This window comes from Macaca nemestrina, chromosome 14, assembly GCF_043159975.1.
Source record: "Macaca nemestrina isolate mMacNem1 chromosome 14, mMacNem.hap1, whole genome shotgun sequence".
Taxonomy (NCBI): Eukaryota; Metazoa; Chordata; class Mammalia; order Primates; family Cercopithecidae; genus Macaca; species Macaca nemestrina.
The window spans coordinates 111,087,942-111,106,056 of record NC_092138.1 but is presented as its reverse complement, the minus strand read 5'-3'; the positions used below and the strand labels follow the sequence as shown (position 1 = coordinate 111,106,056).

Sequence of the window (18,115 nt, the reverse complement as noted above, 5' to 3'; positions counted from 1 at the left end):
CAGAGCCTTCCAAGAACTAGGTTATGTGCCAAGGGCTTTACCTATGATTTCTTTTTTGTCTTTTTTTTTTTTTTTTTTTTTCCTTTTTGTGGAGAACGGGGTCTCGCTATATTACCCAGGCAGGTCTCGAACTCCTGGGCTCAAGCTATCCTCCCGCCTCTGCCTCCCTGAGAGCTGGGATTACAGGCGTGAGCCACCGCGCCCGGCCTTTACCTATGATTTCTAACCCTCGTTCAGTTTAGTGTGGTTAAGAGAAGCAGTCCCATGGTAGCGACAAAGACACCAGTTCAGAGGAGAAATGACTACCTGAGGCCAAGCAGACTACAGCTAGTAAAGCTGAGACTTCAACCTAGATCTGACATGAGAGCCATTTTCACATTATCGTCTCCTAACAAGGAAAAGTAATCATGATACAACATTAAATGTAAAGAGCTATATTCAGTAACATTTGATAGAAAAAAAAAAAGGGGGTGAAGGGCTGGCCGAGGTGGCTCTTGCCTATAATCCCAACATTTTGGGAGACCGAGGCTGGCAGATTGCTTGAGCCCAGGAGTTTTAAACCACCCTAGGCAACAGAGAAACCCCATCTCTACAAAAACAAAAAAAAAATTAGCCAGGCATGGTGGCAGGTGCCTATACTCCTAGCTATTAAGGAGGCTGAGATGGGAGGATTGCTTGAGTCCGGGAGGTTGAGGCTGCAGCGGGTTAGGACTGCATCACTGCACTCCAGCCTGGGCCACAGAGTGTGACCCTGTCTCAAAAAAAAAAAAAGAAAAGACTGGGCCCGGTGGCTCTCACTTATAATCCCAACACTTTGGGAGGCCAAGGTGGGAGGGTCACTTGAGGCCAGGAGTTCAAGACCAGCCTGGGCAACATAGAGAGAACCCCCCCCCACCTCTATAAAACATTTTAAAATTTGCCCAGGAGTGGTGGCATGCAACTGTAGTCACAGCTATTTGGGACGCTGAGATGGGAGGATCCCTTGAGCCCAGATGTTTGAGGCTACTGTGAGCTATGATTACACCACTGCACTCCAGCCTGGCAGACAAAGCAAGATTATCTCCAAAAAAAAAGAAAAACAAAACAAAACAAAACTTACCTACAATCCCACTGGCACTAACTTTTTAATACTTTGGTGAATTTCTTTCAAGTCTTTCATAAGTAAGGGCAAATACATACCCTTTCAACTTGTGTTTTGTTTTTTTTTTCTTTTGGCTGGGCGTGGTGGCTCACGCCTGTAATCCCAGCACTTTGGGTGTCAAGGTGGGCAGATCACCTGAGGTCTGGAGTTTGAGGCCAGCCTGGCCAACAGGGCGAAATCTCATCTCTACTAAAAATACAAAAAGTAGTCAAGCGTGGTGACACATGCCTGTAATCCCAGAAACTTGGGAGGCTGACGCAGGAGAATCACTTGAACCTGGGAGGCGGAGCTTATAGTGAGCTGAGATCACGCCACTGCACTCTAGCCTGGGCAACAGAGGAAATAAATAAATAGCCAGGAGTAATAGCAGGTGCCTGTGATGCTAGCTACTCAGGAGGCTAACACAGAAGGATCACTTGAGCCCCGTAGTTTGAGACCGGCCTGGGCAACATGGTGAAAACCCATCTCTACCAAAAAAAAAAAAAAAATTTAGCGGCCTGTGGTGGCGCAAGCCTGTGGTCCCAGCTACACAAGAGGCTGAGGTGGGAGGATAGTTTGGGCCCACAAGGCCAAGGTTGCAGTGAGCCAAGATCGTGCCACTGCACTCCAGCCTGGGAGACAGAGCGAGACTCTGTCTCAATAAATAAATAAATAAATAAATAAATAAATAAATAAATAAGGCATAGTGGCTCATGCCTGTAATCCCAGCACTATGTGAGGCCAAGGTGGGCAGATCCCCTAAGGTCAGTTCAAGACCAGCCTGGCCAACATGAAACCCCATCTCTACTAAAAATACAAAAATTTGCCGGATGTGGTGGTGTATGCCTGTAGTCCCAGCTACTAGAGAGGCTGAGGCAGGAGAATCGCTTGAACCCGGGAGGTAGAGGTGGCAGTGAGTCGAGATTGTGCCACTGCACTCCAGCCTGGGTGACAGAGTGAGACCCCATCTCAAAAAATAAATAAAATAAAAAGCAAGCAAGCACTGTTGCCAATAATATCTGCAAGACCTTCACCTAACCTGTTCCCCACTTCCATTTTAACCTATCGTGTCATGTCAAATAAGGTATGTATGGAAGTGACTTTGCAAACTATACCTCACTATAAAAATCATAGACACATAGATATCTTGAGACTGGAAGAAAGTACAAGCGACGAGGATGTGACAAAGCAGCATAAGCACAATAATACCAGAGGCAAGCAATGGAGATTCAGCTACCGTCTCCACCTCCACCCTACCATTTCTATTAGCACTGACACAGGCAATGGAGGTTCAGCTATATTCTCAATCTCCACCCTACCATTTCTATTAGCACTGACACCACAGTAAAGGTTGCCTGTTTCACCAAGGATTTCAGAGACTGCAAGCACTTGACCTTGTCTCCAGTACTACACTAAGAGCTTCATATATCACCTCAAGCTCTTCTTACAACTCTGAGGCAGGTAGCCTCAAACATGTCCATTTGGTAGACGAGGAAACAGAGGCTCAGAGTTAAAACTTGCATAAAATCATAAGGCTAGTAGATGGCACGGCCAGTAACCTAACTCAGAATTAAGTCCCAAATCTATTCTTTTAACTACCACATACTTTTTACAACCAAATAAAAAGTGTATCAAAGGGCTGGGCGTGGTAATCCCAGCACTTCGGGAGGCTGAGGCAGGCAGATCACTTGAGCTGAGGAGTTTGAGAACAGCCTGGGCAACATGGTGAAACCCCATCTCTGCCAAAAATACAAAAACTTAGCTGGGTGTGGCAGTGTGCACTTGTGGTCCCAGCTACTCAGAAGGCTGAGGATCACTTGAACCTACCCAGGAGGCAGAGGCTGCAGTGAGCCGAGATTGCGCCACAGCACTCCAGTCTGGGTGACAAAGCAAAACCCCATCTCAAAAAAAAAAAAAAGGATATACTATTTTGATGTATTTGCTCTTTTCTTCCTCACTTAAAAACCAGTTGTTTTTTACTGACAATTCTGTTATTTTAACTAAATGTCAGAACTTCTGCAATGACTTCATATTAAACTTTCAGTCATAAAAAAAAATACAGCAATGATACCTCAATTTAGTTTTTCTTATAAACTGAATTTTAGAAAGTAAGAAATACAGTAACACTTAGCTAGCTTCGGCTCGCCAACTGGTGGTCTACAGACTGTACTAACCCACACCATGTTATATATGGCCAACACAGTGTTATGTTTTACTTTTGTTTTAAATTTGAATTAGTTGCTAACGGATTCCACATAAAAACATGAATTTCCAGCTTTTCTTATTTAAAAAAAGAGGAAAAAAAACCAAAAAGCCACAAGATTCAGCGCTTGTAGGCCACGTTCCAGTGCAATAAGAACCCATTGGAGCAAGGAGCACGGGCCGCTGTGGCAGGAGCCTGTGCTCTTCCGCTACCCCTCCCGCCGTAGTCTCACTGAGCCAGCTGACATAAAAAACCAAGCTGGCTTCTCACCGCACCTTGAGTTTGTGACCGCTGATCAAAACAAAAATCACATCCAAAAGGTAAGCAAAAAGTACCTTCAGGCACCAGAAGCAATTTCTCTACTAATACAGAAAAAAGAAAACAAGAATAAGACTACCAATCATGGCTGGGCTCGATGGCTCACATCTGTATTCCCAGCACTTTGGGGGGCTGAGGCGGGAGGATCACTTGAAGTCAGGAGTTTCAGCCTGGCCAATATGGTAAAACCCTATCTCTACTGAAAATACAAGAATTAGCCAGGCGTGGTGGCGCCCGTTGTAATCCCAAATACTTGGGAGGCTGGAGCAGGAAGATCACTTGAACTTGGGAGATAAAGGTTGCAGTGAGCCAAGATCAGACCACCGCACTCCAGTCTGGATGACAGAGTGTGACTGTCTCAAACAAAAAAAAAAAAAAAAAAAAAAAAAGGTGGGGGGCGGGGGAGCTACCAGTCATTAGCTGCCTTCTATTAGTGGTAGAAGAAATTAACCTAAGAAGTTTAATACTATAATTCTTGGCTCATTGCACATACATAGCAATTCACAAATGGAATGGGGTCAAATTCACTCATATAACCAAAATCCACCAGCTAAGCACATGAAGTGAGAGAAGAACTACACAGAAGACTGAGGTGCTGGCAAATGGGCTGTCCTCTCAGACAGTCACTGAGGGCTTGAGGCACCCACCGGAAGCTTACCCAGTGCAGGTAAAATGGAAGGTGCGCTAACCTGGGTTCAAATTCTGACTCCTCCACTTATTTAACCAGAGCTCCATTTTCTTAATTTATGAAGCAGGGATAATAACATTTATCTCAAGGGGCTGCTATGAGGAGTCGATGAATAAAAAGCATCAAATATTTAGCACAGTCTCTGACTTATCACAGATGCTTTAATAACAAGCAGCTATTTCTATCACTTAAATTTTCGATTCTATAGGACACTTCATTTTCCCCAAATGAGCTCAAAACAGTTATCATTAGCTCAGTAGTCTCAACCTTTCTGCGTACACAGCACGGTCTCATTATACTAGAACTCTCTCTGCATACTTAAGAGGGAAGAAAGATTTAAAAGGACACTAAATATGTCAACACCATCCCCCTCAGTGTCACACTCTCCCAGTTCTCCTCCTGTCCTTCCATCCAAGTCAGCTTGAGTAAGCTGCTAGCTGCCATAACCAAGCTCTTTCCTTCACTCCCGAGACAAAGGTGCTGGGCTTGACCACACACTGCTGTGACAGTACACTGTCTCCTTTTCTACACCACTGGGTCCACATGGCCAACTAAAAATTCTGGACAGACATGGCTAACCTATGAATGGACACATGCCCAGTTGTGGCAAACATTAACTTTTCATACTGATCAGTTTTGGAGGCATGCCTACGAAAGGTTTGAAATTTACCAGAACAGAGCAGCTAATAATCAATGGGCCCCAGATGAGGCACAATTATCACCATCATCATCATCCTAATCATCATCATCATCATCATCATCATCATCATCATCGCAATGGGCAATCATAATAATCAATGGGCATGAGATGAGGAAAATCCTTTTATTCTTTTTAAATTTATTTTTATTTTTCTTGAGACAGAGTTTCACTCTTGTTGCCCAGGCTGGAGTGCAGTGGCGCAATTTCAGCTCACTGCAACCTCCGCCTCCCAGGTTCAAGCGATTCTCCTGCCTCAGCCTCCCAAGTAGCTGGGATTACAGACATGCGCCACCACACCTGGATAATTTTGTATTTTTAGTAGAGATGGGGTTTCACCATGTTAGCCAGGCTGGTCTTGAACTTCAGGTGATTCACCCACCTTGGTCTCCCAAAGTGCTGGGATTACAGGCGTGAGCCACCACGCCCAGCCAGGAAAATCCTCTTTTAATTTCCCAAAACTTTCCAGATACTTTTGGATGGGAGTGAATAAATGCATCCCTCCCTACTCAGAATTCAGAAAGCAGTATATAAAGTGAGGCTGCAGCCAATGAATTAGGAAAGATCCACTGCATAAAGCTGGTATAATCAGGTGGGTCCTGGTCGACTGGCACGGGTTCTAGAGTATTTGCGCAAAGAAAGATTTTACTTACTCACTTACAAACATCACCGTTTGTTTTTTTTTTTTTTTTGGAGACGGAGTCTCACTCTGTTGCCCAGGCTGGAGTGCAGTGGCGCGATCTCGGCTCACTGGAAGCTCCACCTCTTGGGTTCACACCATTCTCCTGCCTCAGCCTCCCGAGTAGCTGGGACTACAGGCGCCCGCCACCACGCCCGGCTAATTTTTTGTATTTTTAATAGAGATGGGGTTTCACCGTGTTTGCCAGGATGGTCTCGATCTCCTGACCTCGTGATCCGCCTGCCTCAGCCTCCCAAAGTGCTGGGATTACAGGCGTAATTACAGGCGTGATTACACCACGCCCGGCCACATCACTGGGTTTTTTTTGTTTATTTTATTTTATTTTTTTTTTTTGAGACAGGGTCTCTGTCGCCAAGGCTGGAGGGCAGGGGCACCATCTTGGCTCACTGAAACCTCCACCTCTCGAGTTCAAGTGATTCTCCTGCCTCAGCCTCCCAAGTAGCTGGGACTACGGGCATTTGACACCACCTCGGGCTAATACTTGTATTTTCTGGTAGAGATGGGGTTTCACCACACTGGCCAGGTTGGTCTTTAACTTTTGACGTCAAGTGATCTGCCCGTCGTGGCCTCCCTAAGTGCTAGGATTACCAGCACAAGCCACCGTGCCAGGCCTACAGATATCACTTAATGGTTTATTTATTATTATTATTATTATTTTATTATTATTTTGAGATGGAGTTTCACTCTTGTTGTCCAGGCTGGAGTGCAATGGCGCAATCTCAGCTCACTGTAACCTCTGCCTCCTAGGTTCAAGCGAATCTCCTGCCTCAGCCTCCTGAGAAGCTGGGATCCATGCCTGGCTAATTATGTGTATTTTTAGTAGAGACGGGGTTTCACCATGTTGGCCAGGCTGGTCTCAAACTCCAGACCTCAAGTGGTTGCCCACCTCAGCCTCCCAAAGTGCTGGGATTATAGATGTGAGCCACCATGCCTGGTTGCAAACATCACTTAATGGCTAAACATGTTCTCTGAAAGTTATTACTCAAAAATAAAGTAATAACACATTCCTATGAAGGTAGAGCTTTGGGGTGAGATTATTGGTATATATTGCATTCACTTCCTAAGGCTGCTGTAATCAACCACAGAAGTTTGTTCTCTCACAGTTCTGGAGGCTACAAGTCCAAAATCAAGGCATCAGCAGGGCCACGGTCCCTTTAAAGGCTCTGGGGAAGAATACTTCCTTGCCTCTTTCAAGCTGCTGGTGACTACCAGGATTCTTAACATTCTTGGTTTGTAGCCACCTCACTCCAGGCTCTGCCTCCACCATCACATGGCCTTCTTCCCTCTGCGTATGTCTCTGCGCCCTCTCCTCTTTTTATAATGGCACCTGGCACACTGAAAATAGGGCCCACCCTAACCCCATATGACCTAATGTTAACTGCAAAGACCCTATTCCAAATAAGGTTACATTCTGAGGTTCCAAGCAGACTTGAACTTGGGGGGACACTAGTCAACCCAACACAAACAAATCCATCCTCTTGCTCATTTACACTGAAATGTTCTTTTTTTTTTTTTTTTTTTTTTTTTTTTGAGACAGAGTCTCGCTCTGTCGCCCAGGCTGGAGTGCTGTGGCCGGATCTCAGCTCACTGCAAGCTCCGCCTCCCGGGTTCCCGCCATTCTCCTGCCTCAGCCTCCCGAGTAGCTGGGACTACAGGCGCCCGCCACCTCGCCCAGCTAGTTTTTTGTATTTTTTAGTAGAGACGGGGTTTCACCGTGTTAGCCAGGATGGTCTCGATCTCCTGACCTCCTGATCCGCCCGTCTCGGCCTCCCAAAGTGCTGGGATTACAGGCTTGAGCCACCGCGCCCGGCCACACTGAAATGTTCTAGTGCTTAATTACGTGACCCATATTTTTGTTACTCTGCAACTAAACAGATGCAAAAAGGGATAAAGAAAAGTTATTTTATAGTTCAGATATAATTTACTGACACCTACTTTTTTCCTATTAGTTACAAAAAGAATAAACCCTGGCTGGGCACAGTGGCTCACGTCTGTAATCCCAACACTCTGGGAGGCCAAGGTGGATGGATAACCTGAGGTCAGGGGTTCGAGACCAGTATGGCCAACATGGTGAAACCCTATCTCTACCAAAAATAAAAAAATTAGCTGGGCATGGTGGCGCACGCCTGTAGTCCCAGATAGTTGGGAGGCTGAGGCAAGAGATTCTTTTGAATCTGGGAGACAGAGGTTGCAGTGAGCCGAGATCGTGCCACTGCATTCCAGCCTGGGTGACAGAGCAAGACTCTCCAAAAAAGAAAGAATAAATTCCAGGAAGAAAAAAATCTATACAGCAGTAGTAAAGGGAGGCAATAAAAAGGAGAAAGAAAAAAAAAAAAAGACAAAGCAATCACTGGAATTTTCCAGGGCTGTTTTATCAAATATTTTATTATACTACACTGGTATTTTCAGAAGGAAGCACACTGGCATACATGCCACCAAACAGCAGTCACTAAAAAAGGTATGTTCGATGTAAAGTGTGGAAACTTAAAAAAAGAAGAAAAACAAGTAATAGGAAAAAGTAATTAAAAACTCAAAAATTTTTTAAATAATTAAAAAAGCATTTTATAGCTGGGTGTGGAGGCTCATGCCTGTAACCCCAGCACTTTGGGAGGCCAAGACAGGCAGATCACAAGGTCAGGAGATCGAGACCATCCTGGCTAATACAGTGAAACCCTGTCTCTACTAAAAATACAAAAAATTAGCCAGGCGTGGTGGCAGGTGCCTGTAGTCCCAGCTACTCAGGAGGCTGAGGCAGGAGAATTGCTTGAACTCAGGAAGCGAAGGTTGCAGTTTGCTGAGATCGCGCCATTGCACTCCAGCCTGGGGGACAGGGTGAGACTCCATGACCCCCTCGCAAAAAAAAAAAAAAAAAACAAAAAACATATTAACTGATCATGCTAGGCATGGTGGCTCACGCCTATAATCCTATCACTTTGGGAGGCCAAGGCAGGTAAATCAACTGAGGTCAGGAGTTCGAGACCAGACTGACCAACATGGTGAAACTCTACCTCTACTAAAAATACAAAAAATTAGCAGGGTGTGGTGGCAGGTGCCTGTAATCCCAACTACTCGGGAGGTCGAGGCAGGAGAATCACTTGAACCCGGGAGGCAGAGGTTGCAGTGAGCCAAGATTGTGCCATGGCATTCCAGCCTGGGCAACAAGAGCAAACTCCATCTCAAAAAAAAAAAAAAAATGCATTAACTGATCACAGTACAAGGATGTGATTTAGATACTGACTTTTCAAAACTTTCTCAATCCATTTATGACCAATGAAAATCTGAATCTGATTTGACATTATATGATATTAAGGATATTTTTGTTATAATGGCATTGTAGTCATGTTTTTATAAGAGCTCTTATTTTTTATAGGTAATACCAAAATATGTATGAATGAAATGATGCAATGCCTTTGATTTGCTTTATTTACTTATTTATTTATTTGTTTATTTATTTATTTATTTTGAGAGGGGGGTCTCACTCTATCGCACAGGCTTGAGTGCAGTGGCACAATCTCAGCTCACTGCAACCTCTACCTCCTGCGTTAAAGTGATTCTCCTGCCTTAGCCTCCACAGTAGCTGGGATTGCAGGTGCCCACCACCGCACTGACTAATTTTTGTATTTTTAGTAGAGACAGGGTTTCACCATGTTGGCCAGGCTGGTCTCGAACTCCTGACCTCAGGTGATCCACTTGCCTTTGCCTCCCAGTGTTGGGATTACAGGCATAAGCCACCACACCCAGCCAATTTTCTTTAAAATAATATAGGAAGACAATGACAAATGCTGATAGCAATGAGAAGAAAGGGAGCTCTCATAAATTGCTGGTGGGATGTAAAATGGTAGAGCCACTTTGGAAAACAGTTGGGCAGTTTCTTAAAAAGTTAAACATAAATAAACCACATGACCCAGCAATTCTACTCCACTCCTGGATATCACCCAAGAGAAATGAAAACATATGGCCCCACAAAGCCTTGCATGTGAACGTTTATGGCACCATCATTCATAAAGGCCAAACAGTGGAAACACCCCAAACATCCATCGACTGGTGAACAGCTAAGCAAAAGAAGATACATCCACGCGCTGGAAGGCCATTCAACAGTAAAAAGGAATGAATTACTGACACACAGCACAAAACGAATGAAGCTCAAAAAAGAAAGAAAGAAAGATAGGCACAAAAGCCTACCTATCGGCTGGGCGCAGTGGCTCACACCTGTAATCCCTGAACTTTGGGAGGCTGAGGCGGGCAGACTGCTTGAGGCCAGGAATTCGAGACCAGCCTGGCCGACACGGCAAAATCCTGTCTCTACTAAAAATACACAAATTAGCTGAGCGTGGTGGCGGGTGCCTGTAATCCCAGCTACTCGGGAGGCTGAGGCAGGAGAACAGCTTGAACCTGTAAGGTAGAGGTTGCAGGGAGCCAAGGTAACGCCATTGCACTCCAGCCTGGGCAACAGTCTGAGACTCCGTCTCAAAAAAAAAGCCTACCTATCCTGTGATTCCACTTACATGAAACATCTAGAAAGGGCAGGTTTATAGAGACAGAAAGTAGATTAGTGGCTTCCTGGGACTAGTGGTGGGAATGGGAATTGATTCTAAACCAACATAAGGGATCTTATGGGGTGACAGAAACGTTCTGTGGCTAGAATGTGGTCATAGCTGTACAACTCAGTAAACTTTCTGACAATCATTGCATTATACAGTTAAAATGGGTGATCTTATGGTATGTAAATTATACCTCAATAAAGTTGCTCTTAAAAGGCAAGGAGTATTTCCTGCTGACAGGTCTTTAAAAAAAATAAACAAAAATAATAAACAGCCAGGAGCGGTGGCCCACGCCTGTAATCCCGGCACTTTGGGAGGTTAAGGCAGGTGGATCACCTGAGGTTAGGAGATCGAGACTAGCCTGATCAACATGGCAAAACCCTGTCTCTACTAAAAATACAAAAATTAGCCAGACGTGATGGCGCATGCCTATAATCCCAGCTACTTGGGAGGTTGAGGCAGGAGAATTGCTTGAACCCGGGAGGTGGAGGTTGCTGTGAGCAGAGATCGCGCCATTGCACTCCAGCCTGGGTGACAAGAGCAAAACTCATCTCAAAAAATAATAATAATAATAACAATAATAATAATAATAAATAAAAAGGCAAGGAATATAGGGAAAGGTCAAAAGAGACGGAATGTAAGAAGATTGAGAAAGCCAGAAGAATGGTGGAAAATGTGGCATGGAGTAAGAATAAAAATATAAGAGGACTCGGCCGGGCGCGGTGGCTCAAGCCTGTAATCCCAGCACTTTGGGAGGCCGAGGCGGGCGGATCACAAGGTCAGGAGATCGAGACCACAGTGAAACCCCGTCTCTACTAAAAATACAAAAAATTAGCCGGGCGCGGTGGCGGGCGCCTGTAGTCCTAGCTACTCAGGAGGCTGAGGCAGGAGAATGGTGTGAACCCAGGAGGCGGAGCTTGCAGTGAGCCGAGATCGCGCCACTGCACTCCAGCCTGGGCAACAGCGTGCGACTCCGTCTCAAAAAAAAAAAAAAAAAAAAAAAAAAAAAAAAAAAAAATATATATATATATATATATATATATATAAGAGGACTCATTTCTAATTTTAAAAATAATAAAAAATAAGAACAAGAAATTGATGTATGTGGGGATGAGGCAGAATTAGCCATATGTTGATGGTTATTGAGGGTGACAGGCAAATGGGAGTTCATCATACTATTCTATCTACTTTAGCACATTGGAAATTCTCCACAATAAAAAGTTTGTTTTGCTTTGTCTTTTTTTTCTTTTTTTTTTAAGAACTAGGGTTTCACTCTGTCCCCCAGGCTGGAATACAGTGATGCCATTATAGCTCACTACAGCTTCTGACTCCTGGGCTCAAGGGATCCTGCCACCTCAGCCTCTCTAGTAGCTGGGACTATAGGTATGCACCACCACGTCTGGCTAATTTTGTTGCTGTTGTTGAGATGGGAGTCTTTCCTGTCACCCAGGCGGCAGTGTAGTGTCGCCATAATAGCTCACTGCAGCCTCCAAATCTTGGCCTCAAATGAGCCTCCCTAAGTGCTGGGATTATAGACGTGAGCCACCAGCACCAGCCAGGTTTTAAGAGATCAATGCATATACCTGGTGCTCAGTGACCTCTTCATGTTATCCTTGCCATTATGGGTCTCTAATCTGATCAAGTATCCTATTTCACTCAGTCTCAAGCAAAACAGACAATCTAAAGTTGCTGCTCTGACAGGCTCTCTTCAAATGATTTCCATTTCCTTGGGCAAGAACTCAGAACAAGCTTGCCCAGGATGCCTGCGGCCCAGGACAGCTTTGAATGCGGCCCAACACAAATTTGTGAACTTTTTTTTTTTTTTTTTTTTTTGAGACGGAGTCTCGCTGTGTCTCCCAGGCTGGAGTGCAGTGGCGCGATCTCGGCTCACTGCAAGCTCCGCCCCCTTGGTTCACGCCATTCTCCCGCCTCAGCCTCCCAAGTAGCTGGGACTACAGGCGCCCGCTACCACGCCCGGCTAATTTTTTGTATTTTTAGTAGAGACCGGGTTTCACCGTGTTAGCCAGAATAGTCTCGATCTCCTGACCTCGTGATCCACCCGCCTCGGCCTCCCAAAGTGCTGGGATTACAGGCTTGAGCCACCGCGCCCGGCCTGTGAACTTTCTTAAAACATTATGAGATTATTTCATAATTTTTTTAAGCTTATCAGCTATGGTTACTGTTAGTCTATTTTATATGTGACCCAAAACAATTTTTCATCTTCCAATGTGGCCCTGGGAAGCCAAAAGATTGGACACCCCTGACTTAGGATGTCTATTTTATTTTATTTATTTATTTTTTATTTTATTTATTTTTTTTTTTTGAGACGGAGTCTCGCTCCGTCGCCCAGGCTGGAGTGCAGTGGCCGGATCTCAGCTCACTGCAAGCTCCGCCTCCCAGGTTCACGCCATTCTCCTGCCTCAGCCTCCCAAGTAGCTGGGACTACAGGCGCCCACCACCAAGCCCGGCTAATTTTTTTTTTTTTTTTTTAGTAAAGACAGGGTTTCACCGTGTTAGCCAGGATGGTCTCGATCTCCTGACCTCGTGATTTGCCCGCCTCAGCCTCCCAAAGTGCTGGGATTACCGGCGTGAGCCATGGCGTCCGGCCTACAGTTCCACTTCTTAGAAGACTGTATGGTATAAAAATAATGTACAAGAGTTTGGGTCGTAACAATTTACTTTTCTATGTCTCTAATTTTCTGTTTCTCTATATCTTTTGAGAGAGGGTCTTGCTCTGTGGCTCAGGCTGGAGTGCAATGAGTAATCACGGCTCACTGCAGTCTGAACCTCCTAGGCTCAAGTGATCCTCCTGCCTCAGCCTCCCCAGAAGCTGCAGGCGTGTGCCACCACATCTGGTTAATTTTTAATTTTTTGTAGAGACAGGTTTGGGGAGGGGGTCCTTACCATGTTGACCAGGCTGGTCTCGAATTCCTGGGCTCAAATAATCCTCCTGCATAGGCCTCTCAATGTTGGGATTACAGGCATGAGCCAGGGCGCCTGGACAATTTCCCAGATATAGTAACCTGCTGAACCACCTTAGGGTGCGTTTCAGCCTTAGAGGTCTCTTCTCTGCTAGTTATAAAGCAAGATCCAGGGGATCATTCTAGGTTTATCAAAAATCTCTCTTCCCTAGACAATGACGGGATAGAGGAAGAAAAAGCAGGCCCTTTGATTAGAGACACATTTTAATGCTGGCTTTAAATTCTCAGTCACGTGTTTTAAGCAAGATTTGAAATTCCTTCCGAAGAGTCTTGCTCCAGAGAGCGCCCTAAATCAAAATAGGAAACTGAGGCTAAGGTTCCAAATACCTTCAAACCGCCGGTACAGTACAAGGGCACGGAAGAGCGGAGACTGCGGACAAGGAAAGCCAGCATAAAAGCTGGAGGGGAGAAAGGAGAAGGGCGAGCGGGCTTCCATGAGTGAGGAATTCAGGCAACCCAGCAGGGATTTTAGAGCAGCCTGCCGAGTCCGTGGGGGCTACGCCACAGTTCAGCCCCTTCCCCTCCCTCAGTTCGAGTCTTCCCGCCCCTGCCGGTCAGCCTCAGGACCCCAGCGCCGCCCAGACCCGCCTTCCCCACAGACCCTGCCACCTGTCAGTTTGAAAGGCCGCGGCCAGGGACAAAGAGATGGTCCAGTGGCTCAGAGGTCCCCAATGGGCCAAAGTTGCCCTAAAACCCGGGGGAGTGGCCTCGGCCTCCGCCCCCCGGCCCGGCCTTGCCAGGCTTTACCTTGAGTGCCAGGTGATGGACGCGGCCCAGGCCAGGCGCGGCCAGCAACTGCAGCAAAGCCAGCATCGGGAGCAGCCGGAGGCCGGCGGCCAGCCTAGGACTGCGGGAGGCGGAGGAGCCGACGGGCGCCAGAGCGGCCATGTTTGTTCCAGCATCACCAGCCGCTTCCTCTCCTGCCCACTTCCGGGATTAAAGGGCGCAACCGCCGGAAGGGCCCGGGGAGCGCAGCTCGGCGGCTAGCTCGGCTGAGCCTGTGGTGGTTTTCCTGGAGATTGCAACCTGGGAAGTCGCCGAGGGGCCTATGCTGACCACCTCGGGGCCCTTCGATTGGCTCCCCCGTGCAGACTTTCAGTTTAGCCCAAAGAGATGAAGCCAACCGCTTGGCGGTTGCCATAACAACGGTGGCCGAACCAGACCAGCCCGGGCCTCACCTCCGCCTCGCAGAGCCTTGGAAGCGACCTTGGGCTCGGGACCCCTGACCTCAGGGTCGGAGGATAGGGTGTGTCAGCCGCACGGTGTCTGGCCACTGATTGAACTGATTTCACTGACTGAACTGATTTCACTGAGCGTTAACTTGGAGCGAAATATTTAAAAATTCCTGGCTCGCCGTAGGGGTCCTGTGGTTTTTTTTAATAAGCGCTTCATACTCAAGTATCAGGTGAAATGGTTGCAATAATACGAGTTATTGAGCCCTTATGAGGAAATTCGTTAGGCCTTTTGTTGTATTTAATTTTTGGAACAATCTGATGAGCTAGGAGGTAGGTATTATTATTCCTGCTTTACAGGTAAGCAAACTGAGGCTCTGAGAAATAAGTCATTTGCTCCAGGTTGAGCTGGGAATCACGCGGAAGCTCTTAACTCCTGTGTTCTGTTGCCTCATGCTATTTCATCCAACCCTGAGTCTGGGTCTTAACATTTTTCTCTTAATTCTATATGGAAACTTTCTTTGCTTTTAGAACTTATGGGAACTTCTTTTTTTTGAGACGGAGTCTAGCTCTTCTCACCCAGGCTGGAGTGCAACGCCACGATCTCAGCTCACTGCAATCTCCACCTTCCGGGTTCAAGTGATTCTCCTGCCTCAGCCTCCAGAGTAACTAGAATTACAGACCTGCACCACCACGCTTGGCTAATTTTTGTATTTTTAGTAGAGACAGGGTTTCACTATGTTGGCCAGGCTGGTCTCGAACTCCCGACCTCAAGTGATCCTCCGGCCTTGGCCTCCCAAAGTGCTGGTATTACAGGCATAAAGCCACCGCACCCAGCCTGCTTTGGAGTATTTTTTATCTTTTAAAGTTAAGTGTCATCTTTGATAATCTCTGGTTTTAAATTTGAATATAATACTGTACTAAAAACAAAATGAGTCCTGGTGGGGTGATTCACGCCTGAATCCCAGCACTTTGGAAGGCTGAGGTGGGTGGATCACTTGAAAATCAGTTCTTTGGAACCAGCCTGAGCAACATGGTGAAACCTGGTCTCTACTAAAAATACAAAAATTAGCGGGCATCAAGGCATGCGCCTGTAGTCCCAGCTACTCTGGAGGCTGAGGCAGGAGAATCACTTGAACCTGGAAGGCAGAGGTTTCAGTAAGCCAAGATCCTGCCACTGCACTCCAGTCTCAATTAAAAAAAAAAAAAAAAAAAAAAAAAAAAAAAAAAAATCAGGTAAGAATCTTAATCCCATTTAATAATATAATAGTGATGAAACATTAAAATAGTTTTAAATAGGAGACTTTTGTCTTAGTTTCTGGACAGCAGTTTTATAAGGGCTTAAAACTGGGTTCTTAGGATTCCTTGCTTCTTTATACTTGGGTATTATGATGTGAACTACATGGCGTCATACCAATGCTGTCTGTCCAGAGGTTTAAGGGTAATATCTTCTCTCACATATTTGAAAGCTGTATTGTGCCAGTCATTATTTTGGAATTGAGAGAAATAAGAATGAGGGAAACCTGACTACAAAGACATTGTGGAGCATTTTCTCTACAGTTACTTCTTAAATTCTGAGAAAACTGCTACCTTGACAATTACATTTAGCCATGTGATTTCATAGTTTCAAGAAAAGATTATTTGCATAATCATGATGCTGTAACTGGAAACAGACAGGTTGAGTGACAGAACAAGTTATGCCTGCTTCTCCTGGCAACATTTTCAAAGGGGCGTTACGCTTTAAGGTATTGAGTGAAAAAGCCTGCAGGGGCTGGAAAGACTGATCTCCTAAGCGTGGCTTTTAGCCTTACTCTCTTGGTCAAGTACATTTTATTTTTCTATTTTCTCTTTTTTATTTTTGAGACAGAGACACTGTGTTGCCCAGGACTGAGTACAGCGGTGTGCTGTCTGTTCACTGCAGTCTCCACCTCCCAGGTTTAAGGGATTCTCATGCCTCAGCCTCCCTAGCTGAGACCACAGATGTGCACCAGTATGCTCACCTAATTTTTGTATTTTTGCTAGAGACAGGGTTTCACCATGTTGGCCAGGCTGGTCTTGAACTCCTGGCCTCAAGTGATCTGCTCACCTCGGCTTCCCAAAGTGCTGGATTACAGGCGTAAGCCACCCTATCCGACCTATTTTCTCTAACTTTTCAGGATCAGCTTAAGGTTACTACTAGAATGTATAGTGTTGAATCTAGTGCTATTGTTATTAAATAATTATTTGGTATCGGTTTAGACATTTCCAGAACTCTTTTAAGTAATTAAGGGGTTAATATTCTCCAGTTTAATAAAGTACAATTGCCATTTGTTTTTCCTATTAAAGACTTGATAGGCCTGGCTGGTGTCTCATGCCTGTAATCCCAGCACTTTGGGAGGCCAAAGCTGGTGGATAACTTGAGCCCAGGAGTTTGTGACCAGCCTGGGCAACATAGTGAAACACTTTCTCTACAAGAAATACAAAAATTAGGCCAGGTGCGGTGGCTCATGCCTGTAATCCCAACACTTTGGGAGGCTGAGGTCAGTGGATCACCTGAGGCCAGGAGTTTGAGACCAGCCTGGCTAACGTGGCAAAACCCGTCTCTAACTAAAAATACAAAAATTAGCCAGGCATGGTGGCGCATGCCTGTAATCCCAGCTACTCAGGAGGCTGAGACAGTAGAATCGCTTGAACCTGGGAAGCAGAGGTTACAGTGAGCCAAGATCGCACCATTGCACTCCAGCCTGTGTGACAGAGCGAGATTCTATCTCAAAAAAAAAAAAAAAAAATTAGTGGGCATGATTGCATCAATTTACTCCAGCCTGTGCCACAGAGGGAGACTCTGTCTCAAAAAAAAAAAAAAAAAAAATACAAAAATTAGCGGGCGTGGTGACACGCACCTGTAGTCCCAGCTACTCAGGAGGCAGAGGTGGTAAGATCGCTTGAGCCCAGGAGTCAACACTGGAGTAAGCCTTGACACTTTTTTTTTTTTTTTTTTTTTTTTTTTTTTTTGAGACAGAGTCTCCCTCTGTCGCCCGGGCTGGAGTGCAGCCGCGCGATCTCAGCTCACTGCAAGCTCCGCCTCCCGGGTTCACGCCATTCTCCTGCCTCAGCCTCCCGAGTTGCTGGGACTACAGGCGCCCGCCAACTCGCCCGGCTAGTTTTTTGTATTTTTTAGTAGAGACGGGGTTTCACTGTGTTAGCCAGGATGGTCTCAATCTCCTGATCTTGTGATCCGCCCGTCTCGGCCTGCCAAAGTGCTGGGATTACAGGCTTGAGCCACTGCGCCCGGCCAGCCTTGACACTTTTATCCAGCTTGGATAAAGTGACAGAGCAAGACCCTGTCAAAAAAAAGAAAAAAAAAAAAAAAAAAGAGTTGGTTGATATTGCAAATCAAAAACCTCTGTTAAGACAGTATAGGAAACTGGTGGTCAAATTGGGGCCTAGCAATACATTCAGAAGTCAAATGCTACTTTCGTTCTTTGACTTGAAACACCATTTCTTCCACAATTGCAGCTAAAGTTTTCATGCATTTCTTGGGGTGTCGGGAATGCCTCCAAGTGCATCTTTCTGCAGAAAGTGATCATGGAAAAGCCAGGCTCTGACACACTTTGAGTCCTGTGGATTGGAGAGGAACTTCAAAATTATTCCTCAACCTGTCGACCCTAGTCATAACTTGCGCAGCCACAGGACAGGCAGTTTTTCTTAATTTTATG

General features: G+C 45.7%; 1 protein-coding gene across 3 annotated transcripts in view; it reads right to left on the bottom strand.

The window, feature by feature from the left end:
* Positions 1-14,168, bottom strand: part of LOC105464030 (G protein-coupled receptor 107) — an 83,232-nt gene extending 69,064 nt beyond the window's left edge. For all 3 annotated transcript variants that reach the window (XM_071078432.1, XM_011711645.3, XM_011711646.3), the window contains exon 1: positions 13,996-14,168. In XM_071078432.1, the coding sequence (XP_070934533.1) occupies positions 13,996-14,136 (141 nt within the window). In that variant the 5' untranslated portion in view covers positions 14,137-14,168. The remainder of the gene's footprint in view (positions 1-13,995) is intronic.
* Positions 14,169-18,115: the final 3,947 nt, after the last annotated feature.